The sequence below is a fragment of the Coloeus monedula genome (assembly GCF_965178545.1).
Source record: "Coloeus monedula genome assembly, chromosome: 1".
NCBI classification, from domain to species: domain Eukaryota; kingdom Metazoa; phylum Chordata; class Aves; order Passeriformes; family Corvidae; genus Coloeus; species Coloeus monedula.
The window spans coordinates 113,728,016-113,749,943 of record NC_138781.1 but is presented as its reverse complement, the minus strand read 5'-3'; the positions used below and the strand labels follow the sequence as shown (position 1 = coordinate 113,749,943).

The window sequence follows — 21,928 nt, the reverse complement described above, 5'->3', positions numbered from 1 at the left end:
TTTTTGAGTCCTCTGCTTTGTTATGGGCAGCACTACTGTGGCCTAGCTCTGAAATACTCTGTACTAGCCTGCACCAGTCACTAAGAGCTTTTTCTGATTTTTAAGGTCAGATATCTGTTTAAGAATAATAATGATGAAAACCTGAGGTCTGACTAGATACTATTAAGCTGCCATGCCAACTAATTTTCTGCCTGAGGCCTACTGGACATGATCCAGTGATAGTATAATCTGTGGGATTTATGATTTTTATTGCTATCTAACCACATCAGTGTAAATACTGCTGGGCTGTCTCTGCTGTCTCTTTCACCGCCTTTGGCAACTGGCAGGTTTCTTGCCCTTGTTTAATACAAAAGTACACTGTTCAAGCAGGGTATTTTTTCCCTGTTGTGCATTTGCTAAGGAAGTGAGCATCCCTGTGTAACAGGGTGGTTCTGGTTTGAGATCAGCTGTGCCTGCTCTTTGCTGTGGGGGTGCTGGTGCAGTTGTGTCCATATCCAGCTCCATTGGCTGGAAGGTCCTCCAGGTTCCCCCCAGAGGATAACAGTGTTCATCTTTTAGGAAATAAGTGGCACACAGAGCTGCCACAGTAACTAGAGTATGACTAAGGACCTTTTAAAAGTCATAAAGAATAGCTGCAGCTTTGGAAAATTAGACCGTAGCATGCCCAGAGGAATGACATGTGGGAGAGTGACAAAAGCCACCAGTGTTGGGCAGACCAGACAGAGGAAGGAAGGAAGCAGATGAAAATCTGTACTGGTGCTTGAGGAAGGTCACTGCATTCAAATGTGTGCTGGTTTGTGAAGCTGAAAGGCAAGTTTAGGGAGAGCTGTCCCCTTCCCCTTGAAGCATCCATAGCCACATGGGAGGGACTGCAAAATGTGATCTCAAGAAACAGGTGGTATGCTGGGGTATGCAGCAGAATACAAAACATTAAATGTTCCTGCATTTTTCAAGACTTTTTTTTTAATGGGAGGCAGGGTTGTTGAGAGGATCACTGCCATTTTGTCAGCGTTGGGAATTTTTGTTTGATGCAATGCAATGCAAATACAACACTCAGTTCTGCCTGAGCAATCCTGTAATTTAATGAGAAAAATCCCTAATTTTATTTTATTGTATTTCTTTTTATGGTAAGAAGCGAGACACTGCCTAAAAGTGATATACGCTTCTCTCCTATGTTCTGTTGTTGTTCCTAAACCCCTTTTAGTGTGCGGGCTTAAGCCACTGTTTAAAGCTGCTGACCAGTTGAATCTGTAAAACAGATCATCAGCTCATTTGAAAGCATGCACCCATTTGATATTTCAGCAAGTTCTGGCTTTTTACAGAAACTCTAGGAGTGTGGATATTTATTTATTTAGTTAATTTGTTTATTTTTGTAAAGACAGCCCTCCCGTGTTCTTTCTGCCTAGGTGTGCTCAAAGCCTAAGATGCAGCCTGAAATTAGCAATGCTTTGACACCTCAGCACCTCTGTCAGGAGAACAGTTGAAAGAGGGGACAGGAAAAATGGGAGCATCAGGGAATAAAGTAAGTTTAAAGAAACTAGAAAACAGAACACCTGGAGAGGCAGGGAGAAGGAACAATAAAGAAGACAGAGAGAAGAGCAAGGAAAAAATCTTGAAACCTGAAGCCTAAAAGGACTTCAGGCCAAGAACAGTTAGCAAACAGAACATATAAAAGCATCTATTCTCTGTTCTCACTTTCCTTATTGCTCGTGAGGGAAAAGAAAAAAAAAAAAAGAAGAGTAACTTTTTTGGCATTTTCTAAAGATAGACTAAAAGGCAAAGCTGCTTATCTAGTTTTTACTAGATGCTTAAATCATTACTGTAGCACAAAAACTGCCCTTTAATTGCTGCACTGTAATTGTAGGTATTTATTTCTTACACTGCTTAAGGTCACATAAAAATGAATAGAGGCAAAAATAGGTTTGTTTTAAGTGCCTCAGTTTTGCAACTGTTTTCTGCTAGCTATCTGCAGAGACAGTACTTTCCCTTTAGTCTCCTGGTTTGACTGTTCAGTAGATACATTTTTTAATTACCAAATTGGATTTTAGCAGGTGTAGTCAGTTGATGCATTATGGGTATAAGAGATTAGTGTTTAATCCTTCTTTTTATTACTGTGTGGAATGGTATACTTGGGAAAGTATTAAAGGTGCATTGCATACTCTAGAGTACAGAAATGACATTTATTACTGAGTTTTCTTTCAGCTAGCATCATTTAGGAAAAAAGCTGGTGCAGAACTCTGCAGGGGCTTATAGCTCATCTATAGTGAAACTGCCTCAAACAATACAGAGTGGAGGAAAATGGAAAGAAACCTTTTTGTGTTTTAAAACAAAAGCAGTTGTCGAAATATAAGTACTTTCCCTCTTGAAGATGATTATTCTCTTTTTGTACATTTTAGTTTTTTTTAAATAAAGACAAAAGGGGTGTGAAAGCACAGATCTTTGTGCCAGTGAGTGGTAGAGGCAAGGACTGAAAAGGGTCAGTGAATCAGATATAATTTGGACTCTGTTTGAGATACCAGTCCTGTGTTTTGCTGATGGCTGGTATTCCCGTACTGAAAAGCTGCAGAGGCATTTCTGTCGAATAGAAAGAACATTATCCCCATTTTCATTCTGGCATGCCTGTTACGACTTTGTTCTGTAAACAAAGAGGATTATGGGAACTGGAAACTAGATGGCATTTTATTAAAGAACTGTGTGAGTCTTTCCCTGTGAATGCAAGAATTAGGCAGTCTGGTGATAGCTACCTGTGAAAGAAAATACTTTAAAAATAGACCTTAATGTTTGAATTACTAGGGTTCATGAGGAGGCATTCCTGTAACGTAGGAAGCAGCTTTAATATTTCCGAATTGTACCCTGCAACAAAATACTTCAAAAGAAAAAAATGTCACAGTAATTGTACAAATTAAGAATGAAAAAAATTATGTTGCAGAAACAGGGAGAAGGGAGGTTCATGTCCAGTGTCCTTCTGTCATGTAGACTGCCAGATTGCTTTGAAAGTGTGTTACTTTAGGAAATGTACATATTTATCTATCTAGAAGTAGCAGTCTCGCGGGTGGGGCAGGAGAGAGAATTACATTGAATCATAGTTGTAGTAACCAGTACAAATTATTTTTACCAGCATAATGTACAACTTTCATAAAAATTTAGCACTTCTGTCCAGTAGACTACTTATTTAACATCCTAATTCCCCAGACTAAAGTCGTATATTAGTACTAGATTTTACCTAATGCTTGCTGCAGATCACTCAAACTGCTTTCAATTAATGAAAAACGTGTACAGTATGAATTAAGCCTTACTCTTGCAACTCACTTTCCCTTTTAATTATTGTTTTCCTAACTGAATAGACAATTAAGCAAACAGTTGAGCATGGAAATGTGGGAGGTTAAGCTGCTATTAGTCAGATCATGAAACACCTAAAGTTGGTAAATAGCTTGAATATGTCCTCAGTTTTACCTCAGTTGAAACCTTCTGATGTGACACTTGTTCGCTACTTGAGAGCCTCATAACCAGGCTTAGCCATGGAAGCAGGTTGTAAAGATGGTGAAGACAAGTGCAAATGGGAATTAGAAGCAAATGGCCATATTTGGCCCTTAGTAAGTGGCAAAACTCCAGTTGGGCTTGCGTGACCTGCTGAAGCAGCCCTCTACTCAGAGTGGGCTGGGGTGGCAGAACACAGTGCTCAGCACAAGGCACAGGTATTTTTTCAAAAGCAATTATTGAATTAGCAGGCTTTGGTAAGTAGCTGTCTTTTGACAGCCAGCTTTCTTTCCAAGTGTCACAGGTTGGTTACTCCAACGAGGCTCAGAATTAGTAGCGCTTTGAGATTTTTGGATGGTCTGGAGTATGGGATAAACTACAGGTTTATAAATGTATTTACATTTATAAATGTAAAAGCAGAGAAGAAAAAGGGATTAGAAAAAAGACCAGAAGAACCTTTTAGAAACAATGCTGGTATGTGGAAATATCTCTAAAGGATATAAAGACAAATTGAATTACAATACAGGTAGGGAAATGCCATTGCCTAAAATAACCTGATTATATTTCATACTTATTTTGACTCAGTAATTTCCGTAGCTAATTTTCTCCATTTACAGGTGCAAACAATATTTTTCTGGCTGGTCTGGATAACCCACGTATCAGAAAATCAAATATTAAATAATATTTAATAATACTTAAAGCTGGTTTCAGAAGTTCTAAAATCAGACCAAATTTAAAGGCACTGATGGGAAAGACAATTTAGGATGTACTTTAGTTATTTGTAATTATAATGGTTCACCAGGATGTCAAAAACCCCGTTCTTTTCAAGGTCATCTATAATTATAGTAAAGGATGTCTCATGGGCATTACACATGCCACTCCAACAAGCCATGAACTGAAATATGAGCTTGTGCACCATGTCAGTAGGACTAACAGATCATCTTACAGATACAGAAGTAACCAGTATGAATAAATTACTAATTTATAAAGTGGTGGGGGGGTGGGGGGAGCAAGCATTATATGTTGTTTCTTGTGTAGTTTTCTCCTGCTTCTCTCTCTGAGAAGTAAAGACTTGTTAAATACAGTGTTCTTGAAGAGTGTTCAGATATTAAGTATGCAGATAGCTAGACAGTTCAAGCAGAGTGTTTCCATATAGTTTCTCATTCTGTCAAAGGTAAAAGTGGTATCTAGTAGGTAGTTGTACCTAGGAAACTTTCGTATTCTATTTATTTTGTCTGCTGCAAAACAATGCCAAGTGGATTAAATAGCCATAGGTTTTCTGTTTTATGATGCACACTCTTAACTGTGTTGCTGAAGTATATGTGTTGTTAGCACTTGGCATTTGTTGCAATTTCCATAATGTCTGCTAAGTGAGCCTTTGCCTTGAGGTTGATGCTTAGGCATTGAGAAGAGCATTTGAGAGGAGTAGCATTCCAGCAAATTTACTGAAGGAAACACGCTAGTTTGCTGGTATGCATGTGGGTGTTATCTAGAAGTGACTTGAATATTTTCTAAGTGCAAAAAATACAGATGGTAGACTCAGTCTCACGATCAAAACGAGTAATGAAAATTCTGTATGAATATTCTGTATTGCACATGAATATAGTACGTTCATTAAAAATTGATGTAAATAATATAGCCCTGTCGTAGGTTAGCAAGCCCATTGTATCATTTTTTACTCAGTCCTTGTTTGGATCAAGTAATTTTGGTATTATTTGCCTAAGACAAAACGAGCAGATGCAGGTTGCCAAAGAGTGCAATCCAACGTGAGTAGCTGAAAAAAGTGTTTTATTGTCTGAGAAATGGTTCTAGGTAATTGAAGATTACTAGTAAGGTACATGAGGTTGGACATGTATTTTAGAGATAGTATGACTCATTCATCTCATTAGACCTGAGCATTGAGTGGTGGTGATCTCTAGTGCAGTTTAAATGAATTTGCATGTCTAGTTCTTAACGTTTTGTACACTACATGTGTATGCATATGTTGTAATTACTTCCATGAGAAAGTGTTAAGCTGAAAGCATCCTTTGCTACCATGTAGCTGTAGATTTTCATTTTACAGTGTTGTAGTCTCAGAGGTCCTCTTTTATTCTTTATTTAATAGAATATACTTGCATTGGTTTTAGGAGAAGAAAAGACTCAAATTAGGTTATTAATGGTCTTCTGTCTTAGGGTGTAATATTTAATAGTAATCATATGCTAGTACTAAGTACAATTTTTCTTCTGTTCAAAGACCTTACTTTTGTAAATCCTTGTGCACAGCCTTGTTTTGAGCCTGTGAACTAAGTGCATTTACTCCCATGTTGCATATTAATACTTTGATAGAACCAAAGGTATTCTCTTTAAAACTGAAACAGTTATATTTGAGTTTGACTGACTACTTCCCAGGGCTTTCAAATAATACCGTTCTGAAAAGCAGATACTTTCAGAAGATGCACAGGAAACTCAGAAATACTTAAAAATCCATGCGTTATTTTTACAGATTATGATACTGTTATCCAGTCATTTATGCAGAGTGTTATTAAAAAGCAGTAAAATCAGATACTTGATTACTCTTTCTATTGCATATAAAGTGACTAAGATTCTGCAGAGAGGTTATATCTAGTTAACCTTTTTTTTAAGTGGGAAAAAAGTCTGTGATTGATCTGTCAGCATAAAGTGACTTGGGGAAAGCATGCCTCCCTTTCCTGTGGTTTTTAGAAAAGAACATGGTTGCATAAGCAGTCATTATTCACAGTAAAAAAAATATTTCCTGTAGCATTTTTGCAAATAAAAAATCTTTGCCTAAAAACCTACTGTCAGAAATCACTCTGTTCATACTAGTTGAACACTGAAAAATGAAGCAAAGTGATCTAAATTGAATTTACAGGACTGATAACCATGTGTTTGGGGGGAGAGTAGCTCCTGCACAACCTGTACTCTGTCAAGGGAATTTAATTATAGTTGGTTATACTTGACTATAATTCGTTAATGTGTGCTCCTTGCAAAGGGAGAATAATTCTCACATTGACAATTTTATATGTTTTTACCAGGATACTGTCAGAGGAAGGGATTTTCATTGAATTTCATAATACACGGTTGCCTGGAGGAAGAATATCAATGAAGTGGCTAGCAAGGTGTTTTTTTTTTTTTTTTTTGCTTTATTTTTGTGCTGCTGGAGTCTCTATGTAAGGAGATGGGGGGAAAGAAGTCTTCTTTATGAATTTGAATATCTAAAATATGAATGTATTCTGTTACTGTGCAATAGTTAGGAAATACTTTTTTATAAAATATTATTGTGATATCTTAGTCTTTTGGAGCATAATGACAAATACTCATTTTAGCTTTCACCTTTTTGAAAAACAGTAATGATCAAAGTTTAGATTAATCTTCATTCTCTTTCCCACTCTTGTACTTTACAGAAGTAAGTCTGAGAAGAGCCAGAGGTGGAGCTGGCTTTGTTCTTCGTTCTTTTGGTCAAGACACTCTTTTGAAAAGCAGACTTTGAGAGCAGTTGGAGTTGAGATGAGAGATTAGCAGAAACACAGAGCTATGGGTTATGTTCCTGGTGGCTTTTTGGGTTTTGACTTATGTGAACTGTTCCTGAGAGTTTTGTTTGTGAACAATGATGGCATTTCAAGGATGCCCATCTTCCTCCACGCTTGAAGTCTGGGTGGTCTGTGCCTCTGTAACCAGGTACAAGTAGCACTGTTTAATAGTCCAGTCATTTAGTTCTTATATCATTAAATGTAGTGACTTTTGAGTAAGCTCTTCTTAGACATCTTTTTATTTTTGTGCTGGGCAATACAGTCTGCCCAGCTCTGAAGGTGGGCCAATCAGAATTACAGAATTAGAACTGTGGTAATAGTTTCTACATACTGGAAGTTTTATATTCTTGGCTTAGAATCATACATTTTAGCAGCCGGCCATTGCATTTCAACATAATGTTGCAGTGAGCTGACTCGAGCTGCAAGGCCCATGTTGAAAAAAGTGGGAGGTCAATGGGATGGTTAATATATGGGATCTGGACCTTCTGTCTGTCAGTTTTCTCCTCCCATGTGAACAGCAAACCAGAGGATCTGTCACCTTCTCCATATTCTACAGACCTGTGGCGTGTAGATTATAGGAAAGGAAGTCATTGTACCTGATAAAGCAGGTAGGATGGACTTGAGCAATAGGAATTGCTTAAGTACATGAAGACTTACGTAAGAGACTGAGTATTTATTGGAATTTTAGAAAAGCACTCTCTCTGCTTATGAGGAAGACGAGAGGCAGCCTCCTCAAGGTGGGTCACAGGAGCAGCCCTGATGGTGAAGCTTCAGCCTTCTACCCAGGCAGATTTGTTCTTCCAGGGCGCAGTGTTTTGTGGACATGCCATGCTCTTCTTCCCAAGGGAGGCTGGCCTTTCACAGGAAAAGACCTTTGAACGCTGGGATCTCCCTGGAAAGAGCAGTATCCCCGCCCAGTCCAGCAAGATTAAAATTAAGAAGGTTGATGCTGTATCATTTATTTAGAGTAGTGCTGTGCTTTGTCTCATTTTTGTATCTGATGGACCCTTTTAAATTACAGTCTTTCCTGTCAGGAGAAGGCAAATGGGGAATTCTAGATAACTGAGATAACTGAAAGGGTGCGATAAGGAAAGAAATTTAGTCCATCATCAGAACATCAGCTTGGTCCTTGAAGTTCAAATACAAAAACGTATGATTCTTCTTCCCAGTACCTTCCTGGAAACAGTGCATTGCAGAAGAAAGCATATGATGCGTGATATTTCGTACTGATTTTTCTTGAGAAGGACCTTTAGGTTTTGAAGCTAAATAGTTTGTGCATGGTTTAGCACAATATAAAAAGTCCAATAACTGAAATGAAGCTTAAGGCCTCATTTCATCTTCACTATGTGGATTTCAGCACCACCTTTGTAATGTTATTTTGCACTTCTATTGCCCATACAATCAAAATATTTCATAATGCTTTGGAAACATTAAAGAGCGATCATTGCTTATAAAAGCACACTTTCAATTTTTTACTTTTTTATTATTTGCAGTAACCCAGAAGGTAAGTGGTGGTGAAAACAATTGGTAGAGAAGGCAGTAACCTGTTACCAGTTCTGTTTTGTTCACATCACATCATTATCTGTACAATCGGTTTTACTGACTTCTTGTTCCAGTGTGTATCTTTCAGACATGACAAAAGGAAGGAGGGAGGGAATTAAACAAGAACAGGTAATTCCTAAGTAGATAAAGGGATGTGTGTGGTACATAATGTAACTTAAAAAAAACCAAACCAACAAAAAACCCCCAATCAAACAAGCACAAAAACCCAAACCAAAATAAAAACTGAAGCCCTTTAACTTAGGTGTTCTCTGTGAGGTACTTAACCGCCTCCTCCATCTTGTCAGTGAGGTACGAAGAAACTCCCAGAGCTCATAAGTAATCTTCCTGAGATGACACAGCTGAATCACAGGCTGATGTGGGCACAGAATTTAATACTTTTAACGTATTTCTGAGTTTCTGCCTTATCCCCACTGGCAGAGAAGGTGCTGTAAGCACAGTTATGTTTGCAGTTGTGGTTGCAGTGTAATTAAATTTTTTGAGTGTTTTTAATGAATCTGCTTGACTGGATCTTTTCGAGGCTTGAGGTGCAAATTCCCGCAGCCATCGACTGGCAACCAACTGAAATGTAGCATAGGACATGGAAGGAGATGGTTTGCTTGCTGGTGGTGTGGTGAATTTGTAGGAGGGAGGCTGTTCCTGTCTAGGGTTAAATCTCTGTCTAGCAGTCCACAGAGTGTCATTGTTACACAGTGTGGACTGACCCCTGAAGTACAACTCTTAACTCATAATTGCGTGTGATAATAGCAGCAACAAATTAAGTATCTCTGCTTTTGAGTTTGTTCTTAGTGCATTTTATGTCACAGTGAATTCAAGTAGGCCGCTTTTCCAATTTTTTTTGTTTGTCATTTTACGTCTGTTTTACAGTGAGGTTTCGAAGCTGTGATGGAAACAAAAAAATACACTTTGGGAGCAGTGAGCCAGAAGATTTCAGAGTAGGTGAAGATGGTGTGGTCTATGCAGAGCGTAGCTTTCAGCTTTCAGCAGAGCCCACAGAGTTTGTTGTGTCTGCTCAAGACAAGGAAACCCAGCAAGAATGGCAAATGAGAGTGAAGCTAACCCCTGAGCCAGCCTTCACAGGGGCTTCAGAAAAGGTAAAACAACAGTTAAATGCACTCTGTATAAATGTATATCCACAAAGAGGCCTAAAAATAGGGGTTTAATTTTGCCTGTCATGCACCTCTCCATGAACCAGCTTATTAATGGACACCTAGTGCATGCAAAGCTGGAGCTTTAGAAGGAACTTCTGTAGTCTTTTATTCTGTAGTTCTGCTAAGGTACGGAAAGACATGCCTGTTTAACTATATGGGATTCTTTATGTTTGAGCTTTTTGTTTGTATAGCTTGAGATTTATACCTGAATTTAAGTCTCACACAGCCATTTCTTTATTTTAAGTTGCTTGAAAGTATTACAGTGTTTATTCAAGCAGTTAAATATAACCGCAAAAAAACCCAAATCTGTGATAGAATGCATAAGTCACATTTATTAGATGGGAGCTGTAGATTTACAGCAGTAAGTAGGAAAGCACTTCTGGCAGGGAATATTGGCTTTGTCTTGTCCCGTCATAATCAAACTGGAGATTGTAAATTATTCATGATTCCAGCACTACTTGGTAAGGAAGATGGTCTCCCTCTGCTGGAAGCTGCCATAGGATAAACCATGTACTGTAACAAAAATCAGACACAGCAATATGCAATTAGCAATGTATTTACTTCAGAAAAGCATATTAGGTTGTCTGCCTTTTTCTGTTATAGTACCTGTTGCCTGCTGTTTATTGCCTTCTTCTTAGTGAAGGAGAAGTGCTTAGTTTACAGATAAAGAACAAAATTTATTCATAGATTAACATACCTATAATAGGTGCACATTAAAGATTTAAGCATAATGTCAAAATAGGTAATGTGGTTATGCAAGACGTTTTTCCTGAGAACACACTGGAGACCACTGCTGTGTAATCCTCGGGTTTTTGTTTGCTTACTTGGTGATTGTGTTAAATCTGCTAAGGCATGTTTTAAACAATGGAAATACTGTCATTTTGTTCATGGAAGTGTAATAAAACAGCAGATGCTTAGATGTGCTGGAGCATGCCCTGTTTATTCCAAAGACACTATTCAGGTATCCTTACCATCAACAGAGTGCAGAGTAGTAGAATCTCGGCCTTCAGCTGGGCATCTGTTCATACTCTGTGACATAGTTGATTAGATTTTAAAAAAATTCTTCTTCTAAAAGTGTTGGAAAATGTTTTTGTTGCCCTGTTTCCAGCCTTAAAAACAAGCTAGCTGTGTGTGCTGTCATCCAAAGGATGAAATGACTGCAGATATAGAAGGGAATAGGAAGGGAATGTTGACACCCAGCAGAGATTAATGCCCAGTGTGTAAAGTGGGTCATCTACTGCATCCATCATGGCTGACATAGGTTTAAAATAATTACAGCATTAATTCTATGGGATTTAATAGGGTCATAAATATTTGAGACATTCCTTACCAGTATGTATTAAACTTCTCTTGGAACTCAAATTACATTATAGCACACCCAGATCTAAATTTAGTGTACAGTAGCACATTACCTGGACTGGAGCTCTGGCTAATGAGAAATACATAAAGGCATATACTATTAAATTCTGAAAAATATTAACTACTTCTCAGAAAGTGCAGAACAGTTTACACAGTAGTGCCATGTTATAAATGGTTTATAATTCCCTTTCTCATCCTAGTTAAGTAAGGTAAAAAAGGGTTCTTACAATTTTGCAGTGCAGTTGTAAGTGATATTGGTTATTTTCAAACTGCACTGGGAATGCAAATAAAACAGTTCGATGAACACAGAGGAAAGACAGCCTTTCAGTCAGTTCTGTAATTGTACCTGAGTTACATTATAATGTCTACTAGTAATGCTCCTACTAACATGTGCTTAATTTTATCTTGTACCTGGGAAAGGACCAAAGGAAAATTGAAGAAATCGTATTTCCATGGCAACAATACAAGCACAGCAGCCCTCTGAAGAGGCAGAAGAGAGACTGGGTTATTCCTCCAATCAACCTACCAGAAAATTCCAAAGGACCTTTTCCTCAGGAATTAGTTAGGGTAAGGAAGCTAATAGAAGTGTGGTTTCAGTGTCCCTCAGAGAGCTCTTGAAGAGATTTTGTGTAAATGATGTCTTGTTCATCGTCCAGACATTTATCAGAGTCTTTCGGGCTGGTTTCTTGTTGCTGCCTCTGCATTGCATGCTGGGATGCATCTAATTTCCGGGGCTTTGAGTTATCTGTATGCTTCTGTACTGGTGGAAGATGACCTTGTTTTGGATGGCAAGTGTGTTAAGGGGTATCTCTGCTAGTTCAGGAGTTCTCCCGTCTCCTGCACTGGAGTTCTCTGCCTGGGAAATGGTGTGTGAGTGAGCAGGAAGCAGAGTGCACCAGGAGACCAAAGGAAATGGGATCTGATAGGGTGAGGACAGCAGCCGTTCCGCAGGACTCTGCTGCCCAGAAGTGGCCATTGCAAGGAGCCAAGCACCTCTTCTGGGCTGGCTTCCAGCCATGGTACTGGCTGGTCATGATCAATTTGTTGGAACTTGGCAGAACATTAGCCCCAGTTGATAGGACGCAGTTTTGCTCTGTTCTGTTTGATGCGTGTGCTGGTGATTCAGCTGCTCCTCACAGATACAATGCCCTTCAGTTGTTTCCTTGGAAGATGAAACAAGTTCAGTCCAAGCAAAAATGGTGAGTTTCTCAAGAGCTGGCCTGTAGTGGGAAGAGAGTCTGTAGCTTTGGGCTGGAAAGGTATAGAGAGAAGGGGAAAAACACAAACTAGACTTCTATGTGTAATTTTATGATAGTATATGTTTTCTCTAAGATCTAAACAATTCTGTCTAAGTTAAAAATTCTTACTTGTTTTTGTTTAATGCAAATCATTTTTATTCTGAGAAATAGGGATAATTTTATGTTTCTGAATATTCATTGACCAGCTTTCTAACAAAGAGTGGTGTTGAAAACTTCAGACTTTATACCAACTCTGTACCATTTCCAGAATAATTCTTTTTGCAAGTTCAGCTTAAGGAGCAAGGAGAAAATAAAGAGAGCTGCTGCTTTTCTCAGCAGCAGTCCTGTCCTGCGCTTGTTTCTAGCTAATGTAAACTTCATCTTTTTTGACACACAGATTAGGTCCGATCGTGATAAAAGCCTTTCACTACGGTACAGTGTGACTGGCCCAGGAGCTGACCAGCCTCCAACAGGCATCTTCATCATCAACCCCATCTCAGGACAGCTGTCTGTGACAAAGCCTTTAGACCGGGAGCAGATTGCTTCTTTTCATGTAAGAGTTTAATTTGCCATAAATCAGATTATCAAATTGAAGACGAACATCTGCTTCAAACATGACTTGAGCAGCCAGCGTTTAGTTTTGTATGAGATATGATTTGAAGAGTTTGTAGCAGATTTGTATTTATTGTACTTAATAAGGCTAACTCTTACTATATTTAAGCAGCTTAAATACATTAACATATGTAAACAGTGATTAAATGTATTTAGATAAAGTAATTTTAAAAGATTGAAATATGGATACTGTGGCTTATATTTCAAGTACAGGCCATTGATCACAGTCTACACTGAATTGTATACTTTCCAGAAGTTTATTTTTAATTCAGCAACTTAAATTAGGATGTGACTGCTATTAGAATTGCAGCAGCTGTGATTTGAGAAATTAATGGGAAGAATAACGTACCAATTTTTATTTTAGGGGCAAATGTAAGCATTTTAATAGAATTGTAAATTAGGTCTGTCAGCTTATGAAAATGATATTCTTTACTCTAAAGAAATTGACAAAGTAGACCACAGATTCCAGTATTAGTGGAAAAGGAAAGTTTCAAGGAAGAGGGAGAGCAGACTGTGACCTGAAGTTCTCTGTGCTTTTGGGAAACGATGCTGAAATCGTTACAGAAGTCACCCAGCTCCTGGAGAGAGTTTTCCAACATATCGTGGATTAAAACACTCCTTGCCTTGTGCTCTGGGGAGCCCCTTGAGTGCTTCTTCCAAACAGAGGACACAGCAGGAGGTGTCTGGGGGGGAGGCGTGGGTGAAAGGCTCTCTCAAACAACAGCTCCGGCATCCGTAAGATTTTAACTGAGCATTTGACATTGGCAATTCAAGATTTACTGAGTTGGGAATTTACATTTATATGAGTCATTTCCAGAGTGGTGAGTTAATAATGCCATCTTGCTGCTTTCTAGTAGTTTTGTAGCCGTAAGATATGTGTGTGTATATGTATGTAACAGGCATCAGCAGGACTGCTGTAGGAGAAAGTTGCTCTTTTCCCTAACAATGGCCACCCTCTGGTCTAAATACAAAGATGTACATTTAAATCCGCGTATTTTTAGAGAATGTTTTCTAGTAGTCAATATTAAAACCGGAATTCTATATGACAGTAGGAACTAGTAGTAATCAAAATTGCATGATCTAAAATAATTTTCATCATATCAGAGAAGGAAGTCTGCAACTTAGAATAGTTTGGAAGTCTGAACATCAGTTCAATTAGCAACTTGAAAACTTAAAAGGTCAATATGAGGGTGCAATGGCAGATAACAAAATACACACTGAGCTAAAAATGTCTGGTCTGAAACTTCTGTCACTATTATTATATCTATTTGCACCTATACATTGTGCAAATTTTAATACTTCTAATGATTTTTGCAGCTGAGAGCACACGCAGTGGATGTAAATGGAAACCAGGTGGAAAATCCTATTGACATTGTTATTAATGTCATTGACATGAATGACAATAGACCTGAATTCTTACACCAGGTTTGGAATGGGACAGTCCCTGAGGGATCAAAGCCAGGTAAAATATGGGCTAAGTATCACATTTACAGTATCATTTTGAAGGTGTGATGAAGGGGGTGCCTTCAGACCTTGTAATGCTTTGAAAAGTATCTTTAGTGTGATGAGCAAAATCTTAGATACTGTCTTCTTATTACACCCTATTTTTAATGCACTTTTTAGCATGTTAGGATTCATTTCCAAAAGGTAGAATTGCTATGTACGTGAACTAAAACCAGGGAAGGCTTTAAGAATATGACTTCTGGTTCATGTTTTTGGAAGTCCTAATTATAACATCACAGTTCTTACATTTATTTTTGTGATAGACACTGATGTTCATTTAGTTGACAGGTCAGGGTATAAGAGACTTCCGAAATGTCACCAGATCCAGTTCTAGTTTTGATTCCCAGAGGCTTTGCAAATACTGGGATTTGAAATCGGTGTCATTTGAATTCTCGAGAAAACCTAAGTGTTGTTCAGATCTCATTAAAATTCTAATCAGCTCAGACTAAAGTTTGCACTATGGCTGAAACCACTTTCTTAATTTGTCAGAAGTGCAAAATGAAAGGTTAGCACCAGAAATGTGTTTTCTAACTTTGCAATGTTTACTTGGCATTTGAGATACATCTCAAAGACTTTTGAAGAAGTATTATTTATACTGATTTTCAGTCACTATCAGTATGTCCACCAATTCTGAACAATAAGTATATTTCCTTTGGCCCAATTAATAACGTAAGTATCTAAACATGAGATGTTCTCCTGTTACAGAAATGTTATTTGTGGCAGAACTGTAGGATTTCATTGTTTATGTAGCTTCTTCAGTTATAAGCAAATCTAGTATTTTATAAACATAAGATTATTTTTATCTCCTCTTATGTATTTTAATTACTCTGTTGGTGAGTCTTGAGTTTAGCCAGTTTGTTTTAAGTAAAGAAGGAATGTGCAGATTTTACCAAAAGAAATACATGCTTTGACCGCTGCTTGTAAAGTGATCTTTTATAATCTGAGTGTAAACTGTTTATATAACATCAATTATTTATCCTGCTGCTAGGAACCTACGTGATGACTGTTACTGCCATCGATGCTGATGATCCCAACGCACAGAATGGGATGCTGAGATACAGAATTTTGTCACAGGCCCCGAGCAGCCCCTCTCCAAACATGTTTACAATCAACAACGAAACTGGTGACATTATCACTGTAGCAGCTGGGCTTGACAGAGAGGTATGGCAGGTCTTAATCCCGTGGTCTGGGTTGCACTTAATATTGAAAAGATGCGCGGCTCAGGGATCTGGGTGGATGAGAGGCTGGACATGAGCTGACAATGTGCACTTGCAGGCAATCAATACAGGACTGCATCAGAAGCAGCATGGCCAGCAGGTCAAGGGAGGTGATTCTCCTCCTCTGTTCTGACCTGGAGTGCTGCATCCAGGTTTGGGGTTCTCAGCACAGGAAGGACATGGACCTGCCTGGAGCAAGTCCAGAGGAGGGATGTGAAGATCATCAGAAGGTTGGAGCACCTCTCCTATGAGGACAGGCTGAGAGAGAGCTGGGACTGTTTAGCCTGGAGAAGAGAAGGCTCTGAGGAGACCTTATTGCTGCCTTCCAGTACCTAAATATGGGGCCTGCAGGAGAGCCTGGAGAGGGGTTTTTAATAAGGGCATATAAAGGTAGGACAAGGGGAAATGACTATATACTGAAAGCAGGTGCATTTAGATCAGATAAAAGGCAGAAAGTCTTTACTGTGAAGGGTGGTAAGACACTGGAACAACTTGCATAGAGAAGTTCTGGATGCCCCATGCCTGGAAGTGTTCAAGGCCAGGTTGGATGGGGCTCTGAGCCACCTGGTATAGTTGGAGGTGTCCCTTCCCAGGACTGGGGGTCTGGAACTAGATAATCTTTAAGGTCACTTCTAGTCCAAGCAATTTTATGATGCTGTGAAATATTTCTCCCCCTCCTCAGTCTTAACTTACTCCCTTTCTTCACCCTGTTGACACTGGTCATTGTCCTAGTCCCAGAGTACAAAAACTCAGTGGAGAGAAAATTATGTTAGGGATGAAGATTGGACCTATATATTCCATACGTGTAGTCACTCTTGGCTATGTGGGGTCATGGAAAGGATCTTGTCCCATAAGCCTGTTTGCTCTTAAGAAACAGGTACACACTAAAGCAGAGTAATGCAATAATAATAATAATAATAATAATGAAAATAAATCATCTGTCAGTAATTCATTGCTACATGCTGGGCAAGGCCCATTCTGTCTAGACAGTTCTTCACTGTGCCCACCACTGGAGAAGGAGGGTGTCAGATCCCCTGCTCTGATTCACCCATCTGTGAGGTTGGGAATAAAAATATTTCCCTCCCAAATCCAAATCTGTCACACTAACTGTGCTTTTAAACCACTTGAAAACTTCACAAGAGATAAGCATTATTTTATAAACAAGCTGTAAAATCCAAACAAATCTCTTTTGAACACATCTTGTTTCAACTTCTGTTTTACTAACCTCATTTTACTTCATTAAATCCAAAGTACTGGATTTGCTCTTCATCTTTTAGCTGCTTGTTTATAGTTATTTAAAATGGAGAATAAAAATGCTTTCTGAAGTTCTGGGTTTGCTATTAATATTCTGATGCATTTCAGTTTGAAAGGGGCAATCAGAAGATTTGAAAAGCTAAACAGACTGTTAGATATTGCAATTAATTTTTGAGGTTTTATTAACATTCATTCTATTCAAGTTGGTTTTGAAGAGAAGGGATTTGAGCAAAGGAAAACCCTGAACTTTACAGTATTGCCCTATTAAATTAAAAGAATGATGGGCAGCTTTGCCCTTGTTTTTAAAATCCCTTGGTCATCTTTGACAGATGAACTTTCAGAAGGACATAGCAATAATTCTTGAGGTTTTATCACTTGGTGACTAGCTGTACTAGAAGGATTTAACTCGGAAGAAACCAGCTGCCTGTGGAGCTTAGACCCTCACATTAACAGTTGGAAAAACCTTGTCATTCACCATCAGTTTTCCTGATGGATCACTCTGCTGATACCCAAATGCATATATATAAACATTTCTTGAACATGTTGGATATTAATGATTAACATTAAATGACTCAAATATTAAATTAGACTAATATGAGATAAAATGGTTTCCTTCCCAAGCCGTTGCTTTGCTTCCTCCATTTCCTGAATCATTTTGTGGAAGTCAATTAAATTAAAATGACCAGGAGTCTAGAAAGCAAAAGCTGAATTGTCTTGTGACAGTGGGCAGGGGAGTGCCTTGTTCTCCATGTACCCCAGCTGGTCTGCCCACTTCTGCCTTTCCACTCTTTTTCTCTAAGTCTTGTGTCTCTTTATAAAGCTCTAATTAAAGTCATAAAGTACTAGAGAGAACTTTAAATTCTTCAATAATGTGACACATTATGGGAACATAAGTATTGTAGGCATTAGGGAAAAGAAAAAAAAGTTCCTCTGATAGCATTCCTCATCTGCTGGTGTTTTAGATTAGCATGCACAATGCGTTATCTGTGCTAACATGCACAGGAGGAGATTTGCTTAGGTAAGGAAACCCAGCTTTAGGCAGAAGAAATCTTTCATTTGTTATCTCAAAAGATGCTGTTTCATGAGATCCAGCTGCTCTTATTTCTTCCGTTACTGCTGTGGAATTCACTTCAGCATTAAAACATCTGCATTGCTGCTGGAGGTGCTGAAGAAGTCAGGCAGGGTACTTAAATTTACACACTGACATTCCTGCCTCACGTGAGGTTAATTCAGTGAAGTGCTCTTTATTTGGCCTGTGTTGAAGTGGAAAGATGTGAACTGGTGAGGTCTGCGTTCTTTCTTGAAGCTGCCAGCTCGTTTTTGGATGTGTTGCTGCTAAGTCTCTGTGCAGGCTGCTGACACATGCTCCACAGCTTATTCCTGGCTGCATCTCAAACCATAGTGAAAAGAGGAGACCCCACCTCCCCCAATTTCCCCATGCTTGGAAAGTTGTGTGCTTGTTGATCTCTGAAATTTCACTCTCAGCAGTTGATCTGCTTTATGTGAGTGCTGGGAACGGGGGGAAAAAAAACAAGGAACCAGACAAAACCACTGATATGCTGTCTTTTGGGGCACTTTCTGGGGAAGCTTCTAGTGTGCTGGTTCTGTTGGAATTAGACGATTGTAAGGAAGCTGAGTCCCTGTGTAATAATAATGGAGTTTCCTTAATGAAATTTGCTTCTTGGGATCAATGTGTTAAGACCAAGATGAATCAGAAGCACCTGCTGTTTCAATAACATAGAATCATATGGCAGCGAGATTTGCTTCAATACTGCTTTAGATTTTATTGCTTCACAGTAAGTAAAGTATGATTTTTTCCTGGATGAAAGTGGTAAAAGTATTTCTTTGGTTCCCTCATGACTGCTTCTCTTGTTGGTGTCATGAAGGAAACCTTTAGGATGTTTAAAGCCTTTTGAAGGTCAGTTTGCAAGTATATTTTCTAAGTCAGAATTCATATATATATTTGTGCATTATTAAACATATATACTGCATTTCTGTAGACCTAATACTAATCTTGCTTTTCTGAAGAATGATGGGATGCATATATAGCAATACACATTTGGGGTGTCTTATAAGGGTTTCTGTTTGAAAGAGGGCATGAGCATAAATCATTATCTTCAGTGGGAGATAAAGATCCATACAGCTTATTTTAAAAAATTTCCATTCAGTGACTCCTATTTGTTGCTTGGAAATGTGCAAACCGTTAAACCTCTCATGTCTGTCGTACTGTCTGGCCAAAATTTGAAAGAATGCTAAATACTATCCATGGAAGTGCCCTTGCTTATTTTTTGTATCAGTACTTGTAATTCCTTTTTGTAAATGGTGTGATTCTTGGGCTGTCCTGCTTAGGATCAGGAGCTGGACTCTCTGATCCTGAAGGGTCCATTCCAACTCAGCATGTTTCATGATTCTATAAATTGTTTCCATGAGAAGTAATCTGTCATATACCCCACTCTATAGACAGTGTAAGAAAATAATGTACCAGGTGGAAAAAAAACCCCAAAACATAAAGATAGGCTTTTCTTGAAATATTTTTATTTTGCCAAAAGGTTTTTGCCAGTGTTAGTAAACCATTTGTGAAAGTGCCATTTCAAAGCAATAGCAGCTCCTTATGTTTGGGTCCTTTCTTTTGGGAAGAACTGAATGGTAGCACCTCTCTCCAAGGAAGGATGATGAACTGGTAAATGAAGGAGCATGCACAATATTTGAGTGCAGTGAGTTAAAATAAACTTTTCAGCAACTCTATACAGAAAACATCTTTATGATTTTCCTTTTTTTTTTTTTTTTAATAGAACCTTGTCAGTGTCATTTTAAACAGCTCACCAGGCTGAGGTCAGGTCTCTGCCAGGCATTTCTGGTGCTTAGGGACCCTGGCCCCGCTCCATCTGTGAGGGGGGAGTGAGTGCCCAGCTCAAGGGCCGTTAGCGGTGGTGGGGGGAGAGGGGGCCCACAGGCGCCGTGCTCGACCAGGGTGTTTAACATTTATGGAAATAGCCCGTTTGGTGCTTCCCTCCCCCTTTCTCCCAGTGCCCTTACTCGTCTCTGTTGGCCTCGACATCTTTGGTTTCCATAGAGATCACAAGAAATTGCAGCAGCAGTTTTATACTCAGGCTTGGCTGAAACAAAACCTTGGCAGTTGTGGCCGTTTGGCCGAGAAACCTACCTTGGCTCAGTGCTCTCAAATGCTTTTGAGGACTTTCCCTGTTTTAGTATAAACTGCACTCTGGTTCTCTTTTTGCCATTTGAAAAGCATTGTTAAACCTGTGATCATGCATTAACTGTCTAAAGGGCGTTGATTTATTAGAGTAGGAAGCAGTCAGCCTGTCCTTACCTTGATGGTCTTTGAAGAAAGTCAAACGGTAGTTCAGTATAAGCAACCTGCTGCTGTATTCCTGTGGCACAAACTTTGCTCCTGTCATTTTGGGTGATGCTAACTAGAATAAACTGTGTGATAGGCTCCATTGCTTAGCACAGTGCAATTTTGGGAACACCTGCTGTCCTATGGTAATGTTAGTTTTGTCTAAAACTTATGTTGTCATTTTGTGTTTTAGAAAGTACAACAATATACATTAATAATTCAAGCTACGGACATGGAAGGAAACCCAACATATGGTCTTTCAAACACAGCAACTGCTGTCATCGCTGTGACAGATGTCAATGACAATCCTCCAGAGTTCACTGCCATGACTGTAAGTACAGCATAGAAGTTACTGAAGGATGTGCATATTTATAACCATTCTCTGTTTTTCTCATTATATTCACAGACAGTAAATATTTATTACTTATTAAATACTGTACTGGCAGGCAGAATTAAAATACATGCAGAATATATATCCCTTACATACAGCATTCTGCTTTTGGCCAAAAGGCAAAAGCTGACAAGGGAATCAAGCCATTGGTTCTCTGGGTGGCCTCAGGTAAACTTCATTAGACAAATTGTCGGAATTCCAGAGAAGAGAGGCGGGCTTTGATGAATGCTCAGCATGGTGTGGCTCTTGCATGCTTCTCCAGACGAGGTGAAGTGTTTGTGTGGTTTTTGCAGTTCTACGGGGAAGTACCGGAGAACAGGGTGGATGTGATTGTAGCGAACCTGACGGTAACAGACAAAGACCAGCCCCACACGCCGGCGTGGAATGCCATGTACCGAATGACTGGAGGAGACCCGACGGGCCGCTTCACCATCCTGACCGATCCCAACAGCAACGATGGGCTGGTGACTGTCGTAAAGGTAAGGCATGCTTGCGTTCCAGACAGTTCAGCAGAGATGGAAGAAGTGGGAGAACACTGAATGGGGGGATATGTGAATTCCTAAGGCCATCGTGAATTCTGGAATTTAGCAATCTGTCTCTTCTTCTGTTACCTTCTTATGCTATCAATAGTATTCCATCTGATTTAAAAATCAGGCAAGGCTGTTGAAAATTAAAAATCGTGAAGCTTTATTTGCCAAAAGATACAAATTGCTCTGTAATAAAAAAATGACTGCTTAGTATTTTTTGCTAGTCTGAAGGAACAACTTCTCCTCAATTAGTAGTCATGCATGTTGTCTCCACATTTTATGTCAAGATGTTCCATTAAGGAACAGATATAGGCAGTCAAAGCACAATCAGAGAGGAAAAAATGATAGGTGGGAGGGTACTTCCACAAGAGACGTTTAAAGACTGGCTATTTTTAAAACCTCGTTTAAATACCTTTTATGGAATAACCTGTCTATCTTCATTCTCTAACCAACACAGCTCTGTGTTGAGGGATGACTTACTGCAAGTGATAATAACAATGTGGTTCTATAATTAAACCTGCCAGGCAGTAGCCACCTTTGCTCATGACCCTCTGATAAGTGTCTCTTCTCTGAGTTGGCTTGCTCTGGTTTTGGCTGATGCATTTCAAAGTCAAACATGTGATGCCAGTATTCCCATTTGGAAATTAAAAAATTCACTTTTAGTTTTACTTTTTTTTTCTTTTTTGCTTTGTTTTGTTTCGGTTTGTTTGATTTTAATCCTCCCAACATCTGGGTGACAGAAAGATACAACCCA

At 39.0% G+C, this 21,928-nt stretch overlaps 1 protein-coding gene across 1 annotated transcript in view; it reads left to right on the top strand.

Moving 5' to 3' along the window:
- CDH2 (cadherin 2) overlaps positions 1-21,928 on the top strand; it is a gene marked incomplete at both ends in the record, with an annotated part of 115,058 nt that overhangs the window by 67,607 nt on the left and 25,523 nt on the right. Inside the window, 7 exons of the mRNA XM_082282548.1 lie at positions 9,432-9,658; positions 11,495-11,641; positions 12,710-12,865; positions 14,242-14,386; positions 15,416-15,588; positions 20,450-20,587; positions 20,941-21,126. Of these exons, the coding sequence (XP_082138674.1) occupies positions 9,432-9,658; positions 11,495-11,641; positions 12,710-12,865; positions 14,242-14,386; positions 15,416-15,588; positions 20,450-20,587; positions 20,941-21,126 (1,172 nt within the window). The remainder of the gene's footprint in view (positions 1-9,431; positions 9,659-11,494; positions 11,642-12,709; positions 12,866-14,241; positions 14,387-15,415; positions 15,589-20,449; positions 20,588-20,940; positions 21,127-21,928) is intronic.